This window comes from Tachyglossus aculeatus, chromosome 4, assembly GCF_015852505.1.
Source record: "Tachyglossus aculeatus isolate mTacAcu1 chromosome 4, mTacAcu1.pri, whole genome shotgun sequence".
In the NCBI taxonomy this organism is placed as follows: domain Eukaryota; kingdom Metazoa; phylum Chordata; class Mammalia; order Monotremata; family Tachyglossidae; genus Tachyglossus; species Tachyglossus aculeatus.
Genome location: NC_052069.1, coordinates 133,994,908 through 134,016,990, shown reverse-complemented (window position 1 = coordinate 134,016,990; position 22,083 = coordinate 133,994,908). Strand labels below are relative to the sequence as shown.

The 22,083-nt window shown below is 56.4% G+C and overlaps 2 protein-coding genes across 2 annotated transcripts in view; one reads left to right on the top strand and one right to left on the bottom strand.

The window, feature by feature from the left end:
* LOC119926495 (ATP-dependent RNA helicase DQX1-like) overlaps positions 1-2,573 on the top strand; it is a 32,459-nt gene extending 29,886 nt beyond the window's left edge. Inside the window, exon 22 of the mRNA XM_038744502.1 lies at positions 2,364-2,573. Coding sequence (XP_038600430.1) covers positions 2,364-2,529 — 166 coding nt within the window. The 3' untranslated portion in view covers positions 2,530-2,573. The remainder of the gene's footprint in view (positions 1-2,363) is intronic.
* Positions 2,574-2,916: 343 nt separating this feature from the next.
* TLX2 (T cell leukemia homeobox 2) lies at positions 2,917-21,367 on the bottom strand. Its single transcript, XM_038745722.1, has 5 exons — positions 21,291-21,367; positions 19,360-19,466; positions 7,580-7,717; positions 7,147-7,384; positions 2,917-3,288 (listed from the first exon to the last, which is right to left on the bottom strand). The coding sequence occupies exons 1-5, from the start codon at positions 21,365-21,367 to the stop codon at positions 3,057-3,059; spliced, it is 792 nt and encodes a 263-aa protein (XP_038601650.1). The 3' UTR covers positions 2,917-3,056.
* Between the last annotated feature and the right edge of the window lie 716 nt (positions 21,368-22,083).

Here is a 22,083-nt window from a genome sequence, read left to right as displayed (position 1 = left end):
CGGGGTAGATAGTAATCGTGGTATATTTAAGCCCCTACTGTGTGCCGGGCACTGTACTGAGCACCGGGGCCCAGCGAGGTGACTTGCCCAAGGTCACCCGGCCGGCCGGGGACGGAGCCGGTGGTGATAATAACAAGCCCCCCATGGGACAACCTGCTCACCTTGTAACCTCCCCAGCGCTTAGAACAGTGCTTGGCACCTAGTAAGCGCTTAATAAATGCCATTATTATTAAGAACGATGGCGTTTAGGAAGCGCTTACTAGGTGCCAAGCACTGCTCGAAGCTGCTGCTAATAATAATAACGATGGCATTTGTTAAGCGCTTACCTCTGCCTCCGAGGCCCGGGCCTTCCGCTGCTGTTGCCGTGGAGTGGGATGGGACACCTTCCTCACCGTGAGACCCTTCCCGCCATCGCCCTCCTCGGCGCTCACTACATGCCCAGGCCCTCATTGTCCTCTTCCTCCTCCCTCTTCTTTTCCTCCTCACGGTCCCCCTCTTCCTCCTGGTCCTTCTCCTCCCCCCTCTTCTTTTCCTCCTCACAGTCCCCCTTTTCCTCATGGTCCTCCTCCTCCTCCCTCTTCTTTTCCTCCTCACGATCCCCCTCTTCCTCATGGTCCTTCTCCTCCTCCCTCTTCTTTTCCTCCTCACGGTCCCCCTCTTCCTCCTGGTCCTTCTCCTCCTCCCTCTTCTTTTCCTCCTCATGGTCCTTCTCCTCCTACCGCTTCTTTTCCTCCTCACGGTCCCCCTCTTCCTCATGGTCCTTCTCCTCCTCCCTCTTCTTTTCCTCCTCACAGTCCCCCTCTTCCTCATGGTCCTTCTCCTCCTCCCTCTTCTTTTCCTCCTCATGGTCCTTCTCCTCCTCCCTCTTCTTTTCCTCCTCATGGTCCTTCTCCTCCTCCCTCTTCTTTTCCTCCTCATGGTCCCCCTCTTCCTCATGGTCCTTCTCCTCCTCCCTCTTCTTTTCCTCCTCATGGTCCTTCTCCTCCTCCCTCTTCTTTTCCTCCTCACGGTCCCCCTCTTCCTCATGGTCCTTCTCCTCCTCCCTCTTCTTTTCCTCCTCATGGTCCTTCTCCTCCTCCCTCTTCTTTTCCTCCTCATGGTCCTTCTCCTCCTCCCTCTTCTTTTCCTCCTCATGGTCCTTCTCCTCCTCCCTCTTCTTTTCCTCCTCATGGTCCCCCTCTTCCTCATGGTCCTTCTCCTCCTCCCTCTTCTTTTCCTCCTCATGGTCCTCCTCTTCCTCCCTCTTTTCCTCCTCATGGTCCTTCTCCTCCTCCCTCTTCTTTTCCTCCTCATGGTCCTTCTCCTCCTCCCTCTTCTTTTCCTCCTCACGGTCCCCCTCTTCCTCATGGTCCTTCTCCTCCTCCCTCTTCTTTTCCTCCTCATGGTCCCCCTCTTCCTCATGGTCCTTCTCCTCCTCCCTCTTCTTTTCCTCCTCATGGTCCCCCTCTTCCTCATGGTCCTTCTCCTCCTCCCTCTTCTTTTCCTCCTCATGGTCCTTCTCCTCCTCCCTCTTCTTTTCCTCCTCATGGTCCTTCTCCTCCTCCCTCTTCTTTTCCTCCTCATGGTCCTTCTCCTCCTCCCTCTTCTTTTCCTCCTCATGGTCCTCCTCTTCCTCATGGTCCTTCTCCTCCTCCCTCTTCTTTTCCTCCTCATGGTCCTCCTCTTCCTCCCTCTTTTCCTCCTCATGGTCCTTCTCCTCCTCCCTCTTCTTTTCTTCCTCATGGTCCTCCTCTTCCTCATGGTCCTTCTCCTCCTCCCTCTTCTTTTCCTCCTCACGGTCCCTCTCTTCCTCATGGTCCTTCTCCTCCTCCCTCTTCTTTTCCTCCTCATGGTCCTCCTCCTCCCTCTTCTTTTCCTCCTCATGGTCCCCCTCTTCCTCATGGTCCTTCTCCTCCTCCCTCTTCTTTTCCTCCTCATGGTCCTCCTCCTCCTCCTCATGGTCCTCCTCCTCCTCGTGGCCCTCCTCCTCCTCATAGTCCTCCTCCTCCTCATGGTCCTCCTCCTCCTCGTGGCCCTCCTCCTCCTCATGGTCCTCCTCCTCCTCCTCCTCCCAGCGTGCTTGGGAATCAGAGGTCATGGGTTCCAATCCCGGCTCCTCCACCTGTCAGCTTCGGGCGAGTCACCTCACTTCTCTGGGCCTCGGTTCCCTCATCCGTCAAATGGGGATGAAGACCGGGAGCCCCACGTGGGACAACCTCATCTCCTTGTGTTCCCCCCAGTGCTTAGAACAGTGCTTGGCACATAGTAAGCGCTTAACAAATGCCCACGTTATTACTATGTAGGGATGTGGTCCTGGGCGGTGGAAGTGGGGGTCCCCATGGGGAGGGGACGCGGTGCGAGGGCCTCCTTGTCTGGACCCCCAGGTTGGTGGAGCTGGCCCCGCCGTACTTCCTCAGCAACCTGCCTCCCAGCGAGAGCCGGGACCTCCTGGACCAGCTGCGGGAGACCCCGCCGGACCCCCCTGCCCGGCCCCCCGCCCCTCCTCGGGACCCCCGGCCGGGCCCCACCGAGGCCTGCGCCCTGCAGTGACCGGTCCGGCCGGCCCGGCCCAGAGAGGAGCGGGCGGCGGGGCGGGGGCCGCTACGTGGGGGGTCGGCCGCCCACCCAAAACAGCGGCAACCCGATGGAATAAAATCACTTTTATAACACCAGCGTTGGTGCGGGGGCTCCGGTGCCTTGCGCGCCCGCGTGGGCATCGAGCCGTGTTTCGGGGGGAGCCGGAGGCCGTGCGTGCTCGGGTCCCGGCCCCCCGCTTCTCTCTCTCCCCTCCGGAGCGGCCTCCCCCCGGCTCCTTTCCCGGAAACACGCTCGCCGTGAGATCCAGCCCGTCGGTCGGTCGGGGGGGGTCCTCCGTGGAAGCGGGCACACGAACCCCCCCCACCCGCCCCGGGTCTCTCGGTCACCCCCGGACGGACCCGAGTTTAGCCGGGGCGTCGCGGCGGGCCGCACAGAACCGGCGCTCCACACGGACCCACGGCTCCTCCGTCACTTTATTCCGCAATCCGTCGCCGGGCCCCGGGGCTCCGCCGGGCGTCCCGGACCGGGGGGCGGGGGGGTCAGACGAGCGAGGCCAGGCCGGACACGGAGGCGACTTTGTGGTCCTCGGCCCAGGGCTGCAGGCGCTGCAGGGCGCAGAGCGACGAGTTGCGCAGGCAGAGCGGGTCCGGGGCCAGCGGGGGCCGGGGCCGGGCCAGGGGCAGAGGCCGGGCCAGGGCGTCCTGCCCGAGCTGGACCAGCAGCCGGCCGGCCCGGTGCCGCTCCGCCTCCCTCTCCTCCGCCGTCTGACGCCTGTGCGGGGACAAGCCGGGCCGCCCCGTCGTCAGCGGGGACCTCGGTGTCGTCCTCGACTCCGCTCTCTCGTTCACCCCTCACATCCGAGCCGTCACCTAAACCTGCCGGTCTCGGCTCCGCAACATCGCCAAGATCCGCCCTTTCCTCTCCATCCAAACCGCTACCCTGCTCGTTCAAGCTCTCGTCCTATCCCGTCTGGACTACTGCATCAGCCTCCTCTCTGATCTCCCATCCTCCAGTCTCTCCCCTCTTCAATCCATACTTCACGCCGCTGCCCGGGTTGTCTTTGTCCAGAAACGCTGTGGGCATGTCACTCCCCTCCTCAAAAATCTCCAGTGGCTACCGATCAACCTCCGCATCAGGCAGAAACTCCTCACCCTGGGCTTCAAGGCCGTCCATCCCCTCGCCCCCTCCTACCTCACCTCCCTTCTCTCCTTCTCCGGCCCAGCCCGCACCCTCCGCTCCTCCGCCACCAATCTCCTCACTGTACCTCGCTCTCGCCTGTCCCGCCGTCGACCCCCGGCCCACGTCCTCCCCCGGGCCTGGAATGCCCCCAATCCCTCTGCCCATCCGCCAAGCTAGCTCTCTTCCTCCCTTCAAGGCCCTGCTGAGAGCTCACCTCCTCCAGGAGGCCTTCCCAGACTGAGCCCCTTCCTTCCTCTCCCCCTCGTCCCCCTCTCCATCCCCCCATCTTACCTCCTTCCCTTCCCCACAGCACCTGTATATATGTATATATGGTTGTACATATTGTTTACTCTATTTATTTATTTATTTATTTATTTATTTATTTTACTTGTACATTTCTATCCTATTTATTTTATTTTGTTGGTATGTTTGGTTCTGTTCTCTGTCTCCCCCTTTTAGACTGTGAGCCCACTGCTGGGTAGGGACTGTCTCTTTGTGTTGCCAATTTGTACTTCCCAAGCGCTTAGTACAGTGCTCTGCACATAGTAAGCGCTCAATAAATACGATTGATTGATTGATTGATTGATTGACCCCCAGCCCACGTCCTCCCCCAGGCCTGGAATGCCCTCCCTCTGCCCATCCACCCAGCTCGCTCTCTTCCTCCCTTCAAGGCCCTACTGAGAGCTCACCTCCTCCAGGAGGCCTTCCCAGACTGAGCCCCTTCCTTCCTCTCCCCCTCGTCCCCCTCTCCGTCCCCCCCGTCTTACCTCCTTCCCTTCCCCACAGCACCTGTATATATGTTTGTACATATTTATTACTCTATTTTACTTGTACATATCTATTCTATTTTATTTTGTTAGTATGTTTGGTTTTGTTCTCTGTCTCCCCCTTCTAGACTGTGAGCCCGCTGTTGGGTAGGGACCGTCTCTAGATGTTGCCAACTTGGACTTCCCAAGCGCTTAGTACAGAGCTCTGCACACAGTAAGCGCTCAATAAATACAATTGATTGATTAATTGATTGACCAGGGTGCCGCCCTCCACGCATCCTCGACCTCGGGGCAGGGCGGGACGGACTCCCCGGTGCCCCGCTGGGCCCACGACCCCGCCATTTCTGCCCCTCGGATCGCCCTGCCTCACACCTCGGCCCTCCTCCTCGCTAGGCCTCACCACTTTTGGAGCCCTCGGCCCCCACCTCCCCCGGGCCCTGTCGCCACTTAATAACAGTACTAATAACGATGGCGTTTAAGCGCTTACTGTGTGCCTGGTGCCGTACTAAACGCTGGGGCGGATACGAGCTAAACGAGTTGGATGCAGCCCCTGTCCCCCAGAGGGCTTCCAGTCTTCACCCCCATCTTAGTCTTTTAGACTGTGAGCCCGCTGTTGGGTAGGGACCGTCTCTATATGTTGCCAACTTGCACTTCCCAAGCGCTTAGTACAGTGCTCTGCACACGGTAAGCGCTCAATAAATACGATTGATTGATTGATTAGAACAGCGCTTGGCACATGGCAAGCGCTCGACAAATACCATTATTATTATTTTATAGAGGAGGGAATCGAGGCACAGGTAAGTGAAGTGCCTTGCCCGGGGCCACCCAGCCGACCAATGGCGGAGCCGCGGTTGCCACCATTCATTCATCCAATCGTATTTATTGAGTGCTTACTGCGTGCAGAGCACTGTACTAAGCACCACTCGGTTCACCCTACCCCCCGGGCCTCGGTGCCATCCCCACCAGGCCTCCCCTCCACCTGCTGCCCTCTTGCCCGGCACCTCCCCCTCTACACTGTCACCTCGTTGTGGGCAGGGGATGTGTCTATTCTAATGGACGCTCCCGAGCGCTTAGTACAGTGCTCTGCACACAGTAAGCGCTCAGTCAATAGGCTTGATTGACTGACTGAATGGCGCCCTCTGCCCTGTACCTCCCCCCGCCCTGGCCGCCACTTGGTACCTTCCGCCCCACTCCTCCCCCCCCCCCCAGCCTCGCCACCACTTGGTTCACCCCGCCTCGCGCCTCACCCACCCCACCCCCGGGGCTTCATCACCACTTGGTACCTTCCGCCCCACTCCTCCCCCCCCCCAGCCTCACCCACTTGGTATCGCCTGCCCCGCGCCTCCCCCCGGCCTTGCCGCCACTTGGCACCTTCCGCCCCACTCCTCCCTTCCCGTCCCGTCCTCGCCGCCACGTGGTTCACCCTCCCTCGCACCTCACCCACCGTTTGGTATCATCCGCCCCGCACCTCCCCCCGGCCTGGCCGCTACTTGGTACCTTCCGCCCCATTCCACCCCCCCCCCCCCGAACCTAGCCACAACGTGGTTCGCCCTCCCTCACACCTCGCCCGCCACCCCCGAGCCTCACCATGTGTCACCTGCCCCATACCTCCCCCCGGCCTAGCCTACACTCCTCACCCTGGGCTTCAAGGCCGTCCATCCATCCCCTCGCCCCCTCCCACCTCACCTCCCTTCTCTCCTTCTCCAGCCCAGCCCGCACCCTCTGCTCCTCTGCCACCGCTAACCTCCTCACCGTCCCTCGCTCTCGCCCGTCCCGCCGTCGACCCCCGGCCCACGTCCTCCCAGGGCCTAGAATGGCCTCCCTCTGCCCATCTGCCAAGCTCGCTCTCTTCCTCCCTTCAAGGCCCTGCTGAGAGCTCACCTCCTCCAGGAGGCCTTCCCAGTCTGAACCCCTTCCTTCCTCTCCCCCTTATTCCCCTATTCCCCTCTCCATCCCCCCCATCTTACCTCCTTCCCTTCCCCACAGCACCTGTATATATGTTTGTACATATTTATTACTCTATTTATTTTACTTGTACATATCTATTCTATTTATTTTATTTTGTTCGTATGTTCGGTTTTGTTCTCTGTCTCCCCCTTTTAGACTGTGAGCCCACTGTTGGGTAGGGACTGTCTCTCTATGTTGCCAATTTGTACTTCCCGAGCGCTTAGTACAGTGCTCTGCACATAGTAAGCGCTCAATAAATACGATTGATGATGATGGTGATGACGATGGTACCTTCAGCCCCATTCCCCCCGCCCCACGTGCTGCCACTTGGTTCCCCCTCCCTCACACCTCACCCGTCCCCCACCCCGGGGCCTCAACCACTACTTGGTATCATCCGCCCCGCACCGCCCCCCCCCGCCTTTGCCGCCACGTGGTACATTCCGCCCCACTCCTCCCCCCCCCATACCTTGCCGCCGTTTGGTTCACCCTCCTTCACACCTCACCCGTCCCCCACCCCCCAGGGCTTCACGCACCACTTGGTATCGTCCGCCCCGCACTGCCCCCCGCCTTTCCCGCCACGTGGTACCTTCCGCCCCACTCCTGCCCCCCCCGCCTTGCCGTCACTTGGTTCACCCTCCCTCACACCTCACCCGTCCCCCACCACTTGGTACCGTCCGCCCCCCCACACACCCCCCCCGCGCCTTCGGCCGTTTGGTTCCGCCCGCCGCGTCCTCACCGCCACTTGGTGCGCCGATTCTGGAACCAGGTCTTGACCTGGGCATCGCTCATGCGCAGCGCCTTGGCGAGCGCCGCCCTCTCGGCCGAGGCGAGGTACTTCTGGCGCAGGAAGCGGCGCTCCAGCTCCAGGACCTGGGCGCGCGAGAAGGAGGTGCGCGGCCGCTTCCGCTTCGGCGGCGTCCGGTTCTGATACGGGTGGCCCACGCGCCGAGCCCCGGGGAACGGCGTCAGCGCCGCTGAGGGGACGGGAGGAAAGCCCCGGCTGCACGCACCGTCCCGCCCGCGACGGGCCCGCGCGGGAGGGGGAACCGGAAGGGGCGGGGCGGGAGGACGTGGGGGCGGGGCGGGTCACGTGACGAGGGAGGGGGCGGGGCCTCGTGGCGGCGTGAGATAGAGGAGTGGGGCACGTGTCGGGGTGAGGAGGCGGTCACGTGGCAGGGGTGAGGTGGACGGGCGGGGCACGTGGCGGCGTGAGAGGAGTGGGTCACGTGACGATGTGAGCAGACGGGTCACGTGGCGGGGGTGACGTGGAGGGGCGGGGCACTTGGCGCGGTGAGGAGGCTGGTCACCTGGCGGGGTGGGGGGGGGGAAGGGCGGGGCAATGAGGAGCGGAGCACGTGGCGGGGTGAGGGGAAGGGAGGGGCACGTGGCGGCGTAAGAGGAGGGGTGGGGCACGTGACGACGTGAGGCGGGTCACGGGACAGGGGTGAGGTGGAAGAGTGGGTCACGTGGCGGCGTGAGGTGAGTGGGGCACGTGACGACGCGAGGAGGCGGGTCACGGGGCGGGGTGAGGTGGAGGGGCGGGGCACTTGGCGCGGTGAGGAGGCTGGTCACGTGGCGCGGTGAGGAGGATGGTCACGTGGCGGGGTGAGGGAAGGGCGGGGCAATGAGCGGAGCGGAGCACGGGGCGGGGTGAGGCGGAGCGGCGGGGCACGTGGGAGCGTGAGGAGGCGGGGCACGTGGCGGGGGCGAGGTGGACGGGCGGGACGCGTGGTGGGGTGAGGAGGCGGGTCACGTGGCGGGGTGAGGGGAAGGGCGGGACAATGGGCGGAGCGGGGCACGTGGCGGGTGAGGAGGATGGTCACGTGGCGGGGTGAGGGGAAGGGAGGGCCAATGGGCGGGGAGGGGCGGGGCACGTGGCAGCGTGAGATGTAAGGGTGGAGCACGTGGCGGGGGAGCGGTGGAAGGGCGGGGCGTGTGGCGGGGTGAGGAGGCTGGTCACGTGGTGGGGTGAGGGGCAGGGAGGGGCACGTGGCGGAGTGAGAGGAAGGGCGGGACAATGGGCGGGGCACGTGGCGGAGTGAGGGGAAGGGCGGGGCAGTGGGCGGGGCAGAGCACGGGGCTAAGTGAGGCGGAGGGGCGGGGCAAGGGGCGGCGTGAGAGGAGAACGGGGCAAGTGGCGGGGGTGAGGCGGGGTTGGTCACGTGACGGGGTGAGGAGGGGGAGTGGGCGTGGCGGGTCACGTGGCGGGGTGAGGTGGAGAGCGGAACATGTGGCAGGGGGAAGGGGAAGGCGGGGCAGTGGGCCGGGCGGGTCACGTGGCGGGGTGAGGAGACGGTGCGGGTCATGACGGGGGTGAGGGCCGGGCGGGGCTCGGGGGAAAGAAGAAGAAGAATGATGACGTTTATTAAGCACTTACTGTGTGCAAAGCACTGTTCTAAGCGCTGGGGAAGATACAAGGTGATCAGATTGTCCCACGGGGGGCTCACAGTCTTCATCCACATTTTATAGGTGAGGGAACTGAGGCCCAGAACAGTGAAGTGACTTGCCCCAAGTCACCCATATGACAATCGGCGAAGCCGGGATTTGAACCCGCGACCCCTGACCCCAAAGCCCGGGCTCTTTCCGCTGAGCCACGGAAAGGGGCGGGGGAAGATGCACGGAGGAAGGGGCGGGGCTTCGGTATAAGGGGCGTGGTTTGGGGTGATGGGGCGGGGCTTGTGAGGATGTGTGGGCGGGGCTTGGGACAAGGGGCGGGGCTTGTGGGGAGGGTGGGCTGCTTGGGGTAATGGGGCGGGGCTTGTGAGGAAGTGTGGGCGGGGCTTCGGTGAGGGGCGTGGTTTTGTGGGGTGGGCGGGGCTTTGTGACCGGTGGTGGGCGGGTCTGCGGTAAGGGGCGTGGCTTGTGAGGCGGGGTGGGCGGGTCTGAGGTAAAGGGGCGGGGCTTGTGTGGAGTGGTGGGCGGGGCTCTGTGAGGTGGGGTGGGCGGGGCTTGGGGATCCGTATATAGGTTTGTACGTATTTATTACTCTATTTATTTTACTTGTACATATCTATTCTATTTATTTTATTCTGTTAATATGTTTTGTTTTGTTCTCTGTCTCCCCCTTCTAGACTGTGAGCCCGCTGTTGGAATCACCGCCGCCCCCCCCCCCCCCGACTGGAAGCCCCCCGTGGGCAGGGACCCCGTCTGCCACCATCTCCTCATGGGCCCTGCACACAGTCACCGCTCAAGAAACACCATCGATCGGTCGATCGATCGAACGACTGATTGAAGGGGACGGAGGGAGGGCCTTCCTCCCTTCAAAGCCCTCCTGAGAGCTCACCTCCTCCGGGAGGCCTTCCCAGACTGAGCCCCCTTTTTCCTCTCCTCCTCCCCATCCCCCCGGCCCCACCTCCTTCCCCTCCCCACAGCGCCTGTATAGATGTTTGTACAGATTTATTACTCTATTTATTTTACTTGTACATATTACTCTATTTTATTTGTACATATTTATTCTATCTGTTTTATTTTGTTCATATGTTCTATTTTGTTGCCTGTCTCCCCCTTCTAGACTGTGAGCCCGCTGTTGGGTAGGGACCGGCTCTAGATGTTGCCAACTTGGACTTCCCAAGCGCTTAGTACAGTGCTCTGCACACAGTAAACGCTCAATAAAAACGATTGAATGAGGGAATTAATTTGCTATTTCTATTTACTTCATTGTGTTCATATGTTTTGTTTTGTTGTCTATCTCCCCCTTCTCGACTGTGAGCCCACTGTTGGGTAGGGACCGTCTCTATGTGTTGCCAACTTGTACTTCCCAAGCGCTTAGTACAGTTCTCTGCACACAGTAAGTGCTCAATAAATATGATTGATTGATTGATTGATTAAATAAATACGATTGAATGAATTAATTTGCTATTTATATTTATTTTATTTTGTTCATATCTTTTGTTCTGTTTGTTGTCTGTCTCCCCCTTCTCGACTGTGAGCCCACTGTTCGGTAGGGACCGTCTCTAGATGTTGCCAACTTGTACTTCCCAAGTGCTTAGTACAGTGCTCTATAAATACGATTGAATGCATGAACTCACAGTACTTGTATATATATTTGTACAGATTTATTACTCTATTTGACTTGTACATATTTACTATTCTATTTATTTTATTTTGTTAATATGTTTTGTTTTGTTGTCTGTCTCCCCCTTCTCGACTGTGAGCCCGTTGTTGGGTAGGGACTGTCTCTATGTGTTGCCAATTTGTACTTCCCAAGCGCTTAGTACAGTGCTCTGCACATAGTAAGCGCTCAATAAATACAATTGATTGATTGATTGATTGTTGGGTAGGGACCGTCTCTATATGTTGCCAACTTGGACTTCCCAAGCGCTTAGTACAGTGCTCTGTGCACAGTAAGCGCTCAATAAATACGGTGGAATGAATGGATGAAAGGCCGTGATTTCTTGGCGCCCACCGCAGCGCTTAGCACAGGGCCCGGCCCATAGTAAGCGCTCAACCCCCGTTATGCCGATTTGTCCTTCCCAAGCGCTTAGGCCGGGGCTCTGCACATTCATTCATTCCATCGTATTCATTCATTCATTCATTCCATCGTATTTATTGAGCGCTTACTGTGTGCAGGACTGTACTAAGCGCTTGGGAAGTCCAAGTCGGCAACATATAGAGACGGTCCCTACCCAACAGCGGGCTCACAGTCTAGAAGGGGGCGACAGACAGCAAAACAAAGCATATTAACAAAATAAAATAAATAGAATAAATATGTACAAGTAAAATAAATAGAGTAATAAATCTGTACAAACATATATACAGGTGCTGTGGGGAGGGGAAGGAGGTAAGATGGGGGGGAGGAGGGGGATAGGATTGATTAATTAATTATTATAGGGGGGAGGGGTGACGGTGGGCCTTGTTCTCCCCCATAACGTTTATTTCTTATTATTTTTTATTCCTTCTAGACTGTGAGCCCACTGTTGGGCAGGGACCGTCTCTATATGTTGCCAACTTGTGCTTCCCAAGCGCTTAGTACAGTGCTCTGCACACAGTAAGCGCTCAATAAATACGATTGAATGAATGTTGCCAACTTGTAGTTCCCAAGCGCTTAGTACAGTGCTCTGCACACAGTAAGCGCTCAATAAATACGACTGAATGAACGAATGGATTTGCTATTTATATTTATTTTATTTTGTTCATATGTTTTGTTTTGTTGTCTGTCTCCCCCTTCTAGACTGTGAGCCCACTGTTGGGTAGGGACCGTCTCTATATGTTGCCAACTTGTGCTTCCCAAGCGCTTAGTCCAGTGCTCTGAACACAGTAAGCGCTCAATAAATACGATTGATGATGATCGATTGATTTTCCCGCCCACCTCCCCCTCTACACCGTAAACTCGTCCTGTCTGCCGGCTCCTCTATAAAATCCTCTCCCCACCGCTCCGCACAGTGTTCTGCGCTCGATCAATACGAGTCATTCATTCCATCGTGTTTATTAATAATGATGGCATTTGTTAAGCGCTTACTATGTGCCAAGCACTGTTCTAAGCGCTGGGGAGGGGGGCTACAAGGTGATCTGTGGGGCTCACGGTCTTCATCCCCATTTTCCAGATGAGGGAACTGAGGGCACAGAGAAGTGAAGTGACTTGCCCGAAGCCACACAGCTGACAGTCGGTGGAGCCGGGATTCGAACCCATGACCTCTGACTCCAAAACCCCGGCTCTTTCCATGACTGTGTGCAGAGCACTGGACTAAGCGCTTATCGAGGGACCGGCTGATGGGGGAGGGAGGGTGGGCTTAGGGCCCTGGGCATGGACGGGGGTAGGAAACTCAGGAGGAAGGGAGTGGGTAATAATAATAAATAATGATGGCATTTATTAAGCGCTTACTATGTGCAAATTTGTACTTCCCAAGCGCCTAGTACAGTGCTCTACACACAGTAAGCGCTCAATAAATACGACTGAATGAATGCAAAGCACTGTTTTAAGCGCTGGGGACGTTACAGGGGCTCCCAGTCTTCATCCCCATTTTCCAGATGAGGTCACTGAGGCCCAGAGCGGTGACGTGCCCAAAGTCACCCAGCTGACAGTTGGCGGGGCTGGGATTTGAACCCACGACCTCTGACTCCAAAGCCCGGGCTCTTTCCAGCGAGCCACGCTGCTTCTCCGGCACTCCCCTGGTGCCAGGCACTGTGCTAAGCGCCGGGGGGGGATATAGGTCAATCGGGTGGGACCCTGTCTCCACCCCCATTTTCCAGATGAGGCAACTGAGGCCCGGAGAAGAGAAGTGGCTCGCCCAAGGCCACCCGGCAGACAAGTGGCGGGGGCGGGATTAGAACCCAGGACCCTCTGGAGGGGCAGAGGGAGGGCGAAGGGGAGGGAGGGAGGGGGCAGAGGAAGGAGGAGGGGGAGATCGGGGGAGGGGGTAGAGTAAGAGCTGGGGTGGAATAATAATAATAAAATAATAACAATAATAATAATAGTAATAATAATAACAGTTAAGCGCTCACTATGTGCAAAGCGCCGTTCTAAGCGGTGGGGTAGATGCAAGGCAATGAGGTTGTCCCACGTGGGGCTCACAGTCCATCATCACTATTATTATTATTATTATTAATCCCCATTTTACAGATGAGGCAACTGAGGCCCGGAGAAGCGAAGTGCTCCAAGGCCACCCGGCAGACAAGTGGCGGGGGCGGGATTAGAACCCAGGACCCTCTGGAGGGGCAGAGGGAGGGCGAAGGGGATGGAGGGAGGGAGGGGGCAGAGGAAGGAGGAGGGGGAGATCGCGGGAGGGGGTAGAGTTAGAGCTGGGGTGGAATAATTAATAATAATAATAATAATAATAATAATAATAATGATATTTGTTAAGCGCTCACTGTGTGCAAAGCGCCGTTCTAAGCGCTGGGGTAGATACAAGGCAATGAGGTTGTCCCACGTGGGGCTCCCAGTCCATCATCACTATTATTACTATTATTAATAATAATAATAATAATAATAATAATCCGCATTTTACAGATGAGGCAACTGAGGCCCGGAGAAGTGAAGTGGCTCGCCCAAGGCCACCCGGCAGACCAATGGCGGGGCAGGATTAGAACCCAGGACCCTCTGGAGGGGCAGAGGGAGGGCGAAGGGGAGGGAGGGAGGGAGGGGGCAGAGGAAGGAGGAGGGGGAGATCGGGGGAGGGGGTAGAGTAAGAGCTGGGGTGGAATAATAATAATAATAATAATAATAATTAATAATAATAATGGTATTTATTAAGCGCTCACTATGTGCAAAGCGCCGTTCTAAGCGCTGGGGAAGATACAAGGCAATGAGGTTGCCCCACGTGGGGCTCACAGTCCATCATCACTATTATTATTATTATTATTCTTAATCCCCATTTTACAGATGAGGCAACTGAGGCCCGGAGAAGCGAAGTGGCTCGCCCAAGGCCACCCGGCAGACAAGTGCCGGGGGCGGGATTAGAACCCAGGACCCTCTGGAGGGGCAGAGGGAGGGCGAAGGGGAGGGGGCAGAGGAAGGAGGAGGGGGAGATCGGGGGAGGGGGTAGAGTAAGAGCTGGGGTGGAATAATAATAATGATAATAATAATAATAATAATAATAATAATAATAATGTAATAATAATAATAATGGTATTTAAGTGCTCACTATGTGCAAATGATTATTTTCTGAGCGCTTACTGCGTGCCGAGCACTGTACTTAGCGCTTGGGAATATAGCGCTTAACAAATACCATCGTTATTATTTTTATTTACTGAGCAATTACTGCGTGCCGAGCACTGAACTAAGCGCTTGGGAACATAGTAAGCGCTTAACAAATACCATCATTTTGATTATTTACTGGGCGCTTACCGCGTGCCGAGCACCGTACTGAGCGCTTGGGAACATAGTAGGCGCTTAACCAATACCATCATCATGATGATGATTGCTTACTGAGCGCTTACCGCTAGCACTTGCCGAGCATTCATTCATTCATTCAAGCGCATTTATTGAGCGCTTACTGTGTGCACAGCACTGTACTAAGCGCTTGGGAAGTATAAGTGGCAACATGTAGAGACGGTCCCTACCCAACAACGGGCTCCGTACTGAGCGCTTCGAAACATAGTAAGCGCTTAACCAATACCATCATCATTATGAGGATCGTTTCCTGAGCGGTTCCCTTGAGCCGGGCACCGTACTGAGCGCTTGGGAACCTAGTAAGCGCCTAACCAAGACCATCATCCTTATGATGATCGTTTCCTGAGCGGTTCCCGCGTGCCGGGAACCGTACTGAGCGCTTGGGAACCTAGTAAGCGCCTACCAAATACCATCATCCTTACGATGATCGTTTCCTGAGCGGTTCTCGCGTGCCGAGCACCGTACTGAGCGCTTGGGAACCTAGTAAGCGCCTAACCCAATGCCATCATCCTTAGGATGATCGTTTCCTGAGCGGTTCCCTTGTGCCGGGCACCGTACTGGGCGCTTGGGGACCTAGTAAGCGCCTACCAAATATCACAGTGCTTTGCACATAGTAAGCGTTTAATGAATGCCATTATTATTATCATCATTATGATGATCGTTTCCTGAGCGGTTCCCTTGTGCCGGGAACCGTACTGAGCGCTTGGGAACCTAGTAAGCGCCTAACCAATACCATCATCCTTAGGATGATCGTTTCCTGAGCGGTTCCCTTGTGCCGGGCACCGTACTGGGCGCTTGAGAACCTAGTAAGCGCCTACCAAATACCACAGTGCTTTGCACATAGTAAGCGCTTAATAAATGCCATTATTATTATCATCATTATGATGATCGTTTCCTGAGCGGTTCCCTTGTGCCGGGCACCGTACTGAGCGCTTGGGAACCTAGTAAGCGCCTACCAAATACCACAGTGCTCTGCACATAGTAAGCGCTTAATAAATGCCATTATTATTATCATCATTATGATGATCGTTTCCTGAGCGGTTCCCTTGTGCCGGGCACCGTACTGAGCGCTTGGGAACCTAGTAAGCGCCTACCCAATGCCATCATCCTTACGATGATCGTTTCCTGAGCGGTTCCCTTGTGCCGAGCACCGTACTGAGCGCTTGGGAACCTAGTAAGCGCCTAACCAATACCATTATCCTTATGATGATCGTTTCCTGAGCGGTTCCCTTCTTCCAGGCACCGTACTGGGCGCTTGGGAACCTAGTAAGAGCCTAACCAATATCATCATCCTTATCATGATCGTTTCCTGAGCGGTTCCCTTGTGCCGGGCACCGTACTGAGCGCTTGGGGACCTAGTAAGCGCCTACCAAATATCACAGTGCTTTGCACATAGTAAGCGTTTAATGAATGCCATTATTATTATCATCATTATGATGATCGTTTCCTGAGCGGTTCCCTTGTGCCGGGAACCGTACTGAGCGCTTGGGAACCTAGTAAGCGCCTAACCAATACCATCATCCTTAGGATGATCGTTTCCTGAGCGGTTCCCTTGTGCCGGGCACCGTACTGGGCGCTTGAGAACCTAGTAAGCGCCTACCAAATACCACAGTGCTTTGCACATAGTAAGCGTTTAATGAATGCCATTATTATTAGCATCATTACGATGATCGTTTCCTGAGCGGTTCCCTTGTGCCGGGCACCGTACTGAGCGCTTGGGAACCTAGTAAGCGCCTAACCAATGCCATCATCCTTATGATGATCGTTTCCTGAGCGGTTCTCGCGTGCCGAGCACCGTACTGAGCGCTTGGGAACCTAGTAAGCGCCTACCAAATACCAGTGCTTTGCACATAGTAAGCGCTTAATAAATGCCATTATGATCGTTTCCTGAGCGGGTCCCTTGTGCCAGGCACCGTACTGAGCGCTTGGGAACCTAGTAAGCGCCTAACCAAGACCATCATCCTTACGATGAGCGTTTTCTGAGCGGTTCCCTTGTGCCGGGCACCGTACTGAGCGCTTGGGAACCTAGAATGCGCTTAACCAATACCTTCATCATTATTAGGAAGATTGATTCCTGAGCGGTTCCCTTGTGCCGGGCACCGTACTGAGCGCTTGAGAACCTAGTAAGCGCCTAACCAAATACCATCATCCTCACGATGATCGTTTCCTGAGCGGTTCCCCTGTGCCGGGCACCGTACTGAGCGCTTGGGAACCTAGTAAGCGCCTAACCAAATACCATCAGGCTTATGATGATCGTTTCCTGAGCGGTTCCCTTGTGCGGGGCACTGTACTGAGCGCTTGGGAACCTAGTAAGCGCCTAACCAATGCCATCATCCTTATGATGATCGTTTCCTGAGCGGTTCCCTTGTGCCGAGCACCGTACTGAGCGCTTGGGAACCTAGTAAGCGCCTACCAAATACCACAGTGCTTTGCACATAGTAAGCGCTTAATAAATGCCATTATTATTATCATCCTTACGATGATCGTTTCCTGAGCGGTTCCCTTGTGCCGGGCACCGTACTGAGCGCTTGGGAACCTAGTAAGCGCCTAACCAAATACCATCAGGCTTATGATGATCGTTTCCTGAGCGGTTCCCTTGTGCGGGGCACCGTACTGAGCGCTTGGGAACCTAGTAAGCGCCTAACCAAATACCATCATCCTTCTGATGATCGTTTCCTGAGCGGTTCCCTTGTGCCGGGCACCGTACTGACGGCTTCGGAACCTAGTAAGCGCCTACCAAATACCGCAGTGCTTTGCACATAGTAAGCGCTTAATAAGTGCCATTTTTATTGTCATCATTATGATGAGCGTTTCCTGAGCGGTTCCCTTGTGCCGGGCACCGTACTGAGCGCTTGGGAACCTAGTAAGCGCCTAACCAATACCATCATCCTTACGATGAGCGTTTCCTGAGCGGTTCCCTTGTGTCGGGCACCGTACTGAGCGCTTGGGAACCTAGTAAGCGCCTAACCAATACCATTATCCTTATGATGATCGTTTCCTGAGCGGTTCCCTTCTTCCAGGCACCGTACTGGGCGCTTGGGAACCTAGTAAGAGCCTAACTAATATCATCATCCTTATCATGATCGTTTCCTGAGCGGTTCCCTTGTGCCGGGCACCGTACTGAGCGCTTGGGGACCTAGTAAGCGCCTACCAAATATCACAGTGCTTTGCACATAGTAAGTGTTTAATGAATGCCATTATTATTATCATCATTATGATGATCGTTTCCTGAGCGGTTCCCTTGTGCCGGGAACCGTACTGAGCGCTTGGGAACCTAGTAAGCGCCTAACCAATACCATCATCCTTAGGATGATCGTTTCCTGAGCGGTTCCCTTGTGCCGGGCACCGTACTGGGCGCTTGAGAACCTAGTAAGCGCCTACCAAATACCACAGTGCTTTGCACATAGTAAGCGCTTAATAAATGCCATTATTATTAGCATCATTACGATGATCGTTTCCTGAGCGGTTCCCTTGTGCCGGGCACCGTACTGAGCGCTTCGGAACCTAGTAAGCGCCTACCAAATACCACAGTGCTCTGCACATAGTAAGCGCTTAATGAATGCCATTATTATTATCATCATTATGATGATCGTTTCCTGAGCGGTTCCCTTGAGCCGGGCACCGTACTGAGCGCTTGGGAACCTAGTAAGCGCCTAACCAAGACCATCATCCTTATGATGATCGTTTCCTGAGCGGTTCCCGCGTGCCGGGAACCGTACTGAGCGCTTGGGAACCTAGTAAGCGCCTACCAAATACCATCATCCTTACGATGATCGTTTCCTGAGCGGTTCTCGCGTGCCGAGCACCGTACTGAGCGCTTGGGAACCTAGTAAGCGCCTAACCCAATGCCATCATCCTTAGGATGATCGTTTCCTGAGCGGTTCTCTTGTGCCGGGCACCGTACTGAGCGCTTGGGAACTTAGTAAGCGCCTACCAAATACCACAGTGCTTTGCACATAGTAAGCGCTTAATAAATGCCATTATTATTATCATCATTATGATGATCGTTTCCTGAGCGGTTCCCTTGTGCCAGGCACCGTACTGAGCGCTCGGGAACCTAGTAAGCGCCTAACCAAGACCATCATCCTTACGATGATCGTTTCCTGAGCGGTTCCCTTGTGCCGGGCACCGTACTGAGCGCTTCGGAACCTAGTAAGCGCCTACCAAATACCACAGTGCTCTGCACATAGTAAGCGCTTAATAAATGCCATTATGATCGTTTCCTGAGCGGGTCCCTTGTGCCAGGCACCGTACTGAGCGCTTGGGAACCTAGTAAGCGCCTAACCAAGACCATCATCCTTACGATGAGCGTTTCCTGAGCGGTTCCCTTGTGCCGGGCACCGTACTGAGCGCTTGGGAACCTAGAAAGCGCTTAACCAATACCTTCATCATTATTAGGAGGATTGATTCCTGAGCGGTTCCCTTGTGCCCGGCACCGTACTGAGCGCTTGAGAACCTAGTAAGCGCCTAACCAAATACCATCATCCTTACGATGATCGTTTCCTGAGCGGTTCCCCTGTGCCGGGCACCGTACTGAGCGCTTGGGAACCTAGTAAGCGCCTAACCAAATACCATCAGGCTTATGATGATCGTTTCCTGAGCGGTTCCCTTGTGCGGGGCACCGTACTGAGCGCTTGGGAACCTAGTAAGCGCCTACCCAATGCCATCATCCTTATGATGATCGTTTCCTAAGCGGTTCCCGCGTGCCGAGCACCGTACTGACCGCTTGGGAACCTAGTAAGCGCCTACCAAATACCAGTGCTTTGCACATAGTAAGCGCTTAATAAATGCCATTATTATTATCATCATTATGATGATCGTTTCCTGAGCGGTTCCCTTGTGCCGGGCACCGTACTGAGCGCTTGGGAACCTAGTAAGCGCCTAACCAAATACCATCAGGCTTATGATGATCGTTTCCTGAGCGGTTCCCTTGTGCGGGGCACCGTACTGAGCGCTTGGGAACCTAGTAAGCGCCTAACCAAATACCATCAGGCTTATGATGATCGTTTCCTGAGCGGTTCCCTTGTGCGGGGCACCGTACTGGGCGCTCGGGAGCCTAGCGAGCGCCTCCCCAATGGCCTCCGCCCTGTGCTAAGCGTTGGGGCGTGGGTGGGGACTGACCTGCGAGGCGGTCCTTGGCGAGGCGTCGGGGGGCGTCCATCCAGGGCCCGGGCGGGGCGGGCAGGGGCCGGTGGGCGGGCACGCGGATCGGGGCCCCGGGCCCCGCGCTGTAGGCGGCGGGCAGGGCGTTGAGCGAGCAGCCGGGGCCCGGGCCGCCGTAGGGCGGCGGGGGGCGGGCGAAGGGTCCCGGGGGGGGGGGGCCCGGGACCCCCGGGACCCCCGGGACCCCCGAGGATGCGGTCGATGCCGAAGCGGATGGTGGGAGGGGGATTGGGAGGAGGGGGGGGGATTGGGAGCAGGGGGCGTCCCGGGTCCATGGGGGTCCATGGGGGAGGGGAGGGGCTGGGGGGGGCTCCCTCTAGGCCGGGGGCGTGGGGCCGGGCCCCCCCGCACCCCCGAGGCCCCGCATCGCTCCGGGCCGACGCCTCCGACGCCGCCTCCTCCGGGAGGGCCTCCCTCCTGCTCCTGCTGCTCCTGCTCCTGCTCCTGCTGCTGCTGCTGATGATGATGATGCCCCGCCGGCCGCGCCCGCTGGACCGACCGACCGCCCCACGGGGGAGGGGACGGGACGGGGAGGGGAGGGGAGGGGCACACACACACACACACACACACACACACGCACAGACACACACACACAGAGAGACCCACACAGAGAGACACACACCCACAGAGACACACAGGCACACACAGAGAGACCCGCGCAGACACAGAGACACACAGGCACCCACAGAGACCCACACAGACAGACACACCCCCACAGAGACCCACACAGACAGAGAGACACACACCCACAGAGACACACAGGCACCCACAGAGACCCACACAGAGACAGAGACCCACACGGACACAGAGACACACAGACACACACAGAGAGATGCACACTCACAGAGACACACAGGCACCCACAGAGACCCACACAGACAGACACACACCCACAGAGACCCACACAGACAGAGAGACACACACCCACAGAGACACACAGGCACCCACAGAGACCCACACAGACAGAGATTCACACACCCAGAGAGACACACAGGCACACACAGAGAGAGCCGCACAGACACAGAGACACACAGGCACACACAGAGAGCCACAGAGACACACAGGCACCCACAGAGACCCACACAGACAGAGATTCACACACCCAGAGAGACACACAGGCACACACAGAGAGAGCCGCACAGACACAGAGACACACAGGCACACACAGAGAGCCACAGAGACACACAGGCACCCACAGAGACCCACACAGACAGAGGGACACACACCCAGAGAGACACACAGGCACCCACAGAGAGACCCACACAGAGACAGAGACCCACACGGACACAGAGACACACAGACACACACAGACAGACGCACACTCACAGAGACACACAGGCACCCACAGAGGCCCACACAGACGCAGAGACACACACCCAGAGAGACACACAGGCACACCCAGAGAGACCCGCACAGACACAGAGAACCACACGGACACAGAGACACACACACCCACAGAGACCCACAGGCACCCACAGAGACCCACACAGACACAGAGACACACCCACAGAGACACACAGGCACACAGAGAGACCCGCACAGACACAGAGACACACACCCACAGAGACACACAGGCACCCACAGAGACCCACACAGAGAGACACACACCCACAGAGACCCACAGGCACACACAGAGAGAACCGCACAGACACAGAGACACACAGACACACACAGAGACACACACCCACAGAGACCCACACAGACACAGAGACCCACACACAGACCCACACACACACACTCAGAGATCCACACACCCACAGAGACACCCACCCTCACACAGAGACGCACACAGACCCACACCCACAGAGACCCCCCCAACACAGAGACCCACACACAGAGACACACAGACACACAGACCCACACAGACCCACACACACGCAGAGACACACCCAGACTCACACCCAGACCCCCAGAGGGGGGGAGGGGCGTCCCCTCCGGGCGCCAGGTGCCGACCCAGCGGCGCCATCCGAGACCCCCCCGCCCCCCCCTTTATTCCCCACGGGACTCCATTCAGTCAGTCATTCAGTCCATCGTATTTCTTGAGTGCTGACTCTTCATTCATTCATTCACTCCCTGGTACTTATTGAGCGCTCCCTGTACGCCTAGTACTGGACTAAGCGCTTGGAAAGTCCAAGTGGGCCACAGATAGAGACAGTCCCTACCCAACAACGGGCTTACGGTCTAGAAGATGAGAGACAGACAGCAAAAGAAATAAAGACACATTCATTCATTCCATAGTATTTCTTGAGCGCTTACTCTTCATTCAGTCATTCCATGGTACTTATTGAGCGCTCCCTGTGCACCTAGTACTGGATTAAGTGCTTGGAAAGTCCAAGTGGGCCACAGACAGACACAGTCCCTACCCAACAATGGGCTTACAGTCTAGAAGATGAGACAGACAGCAAAAGAAATAAAGACACATTCATTCATTCCATAGTATTTCTTGAGCGCTTACTCTTCATTCAATCATTCATTCCATGGTACTTATTGAGCGCTCCCTGTGTGCAGAGCACTGGGCTAAGCGCTTGGAAAGTCCAAGTGGGCCGCAGATAGAGACAGTCCCTACCCAACAACGGGCTTACAGTCTAGAAGATGAGAGACAGCAAAAGAAATAAAGACACATTCATTCATTCCAAAGTATTTCTTGAGCGCTTACTCTTCATTCAGTCAGTCCATGGTACT

Bases quoted from the DNA above. Each gene is read 5' to 3' on its own strand.
- TLX2 (XM_038745722.1), bottom strand. From the start codon at position 21,367: ATGGCGCCGCTGGGTCGGCACCTGGCGCCCGGAGGGGACGCCCCTCCC. The intron at 7,385-7,579 runs GTGACCGCCTCC...CCGTCCCCTCAG, and splicing joins GTCCACCTCACCCCTGCCAC to CGGCGCTGACGCCGTTCCCC. The intron at 3,289-7,146 runs GTGAGGACGCGG...GTCCCCGCACAG, and splicing joins AATCGGCGCACCAAGTGGCG to GCGTCAGACGGCGGAGGAGA.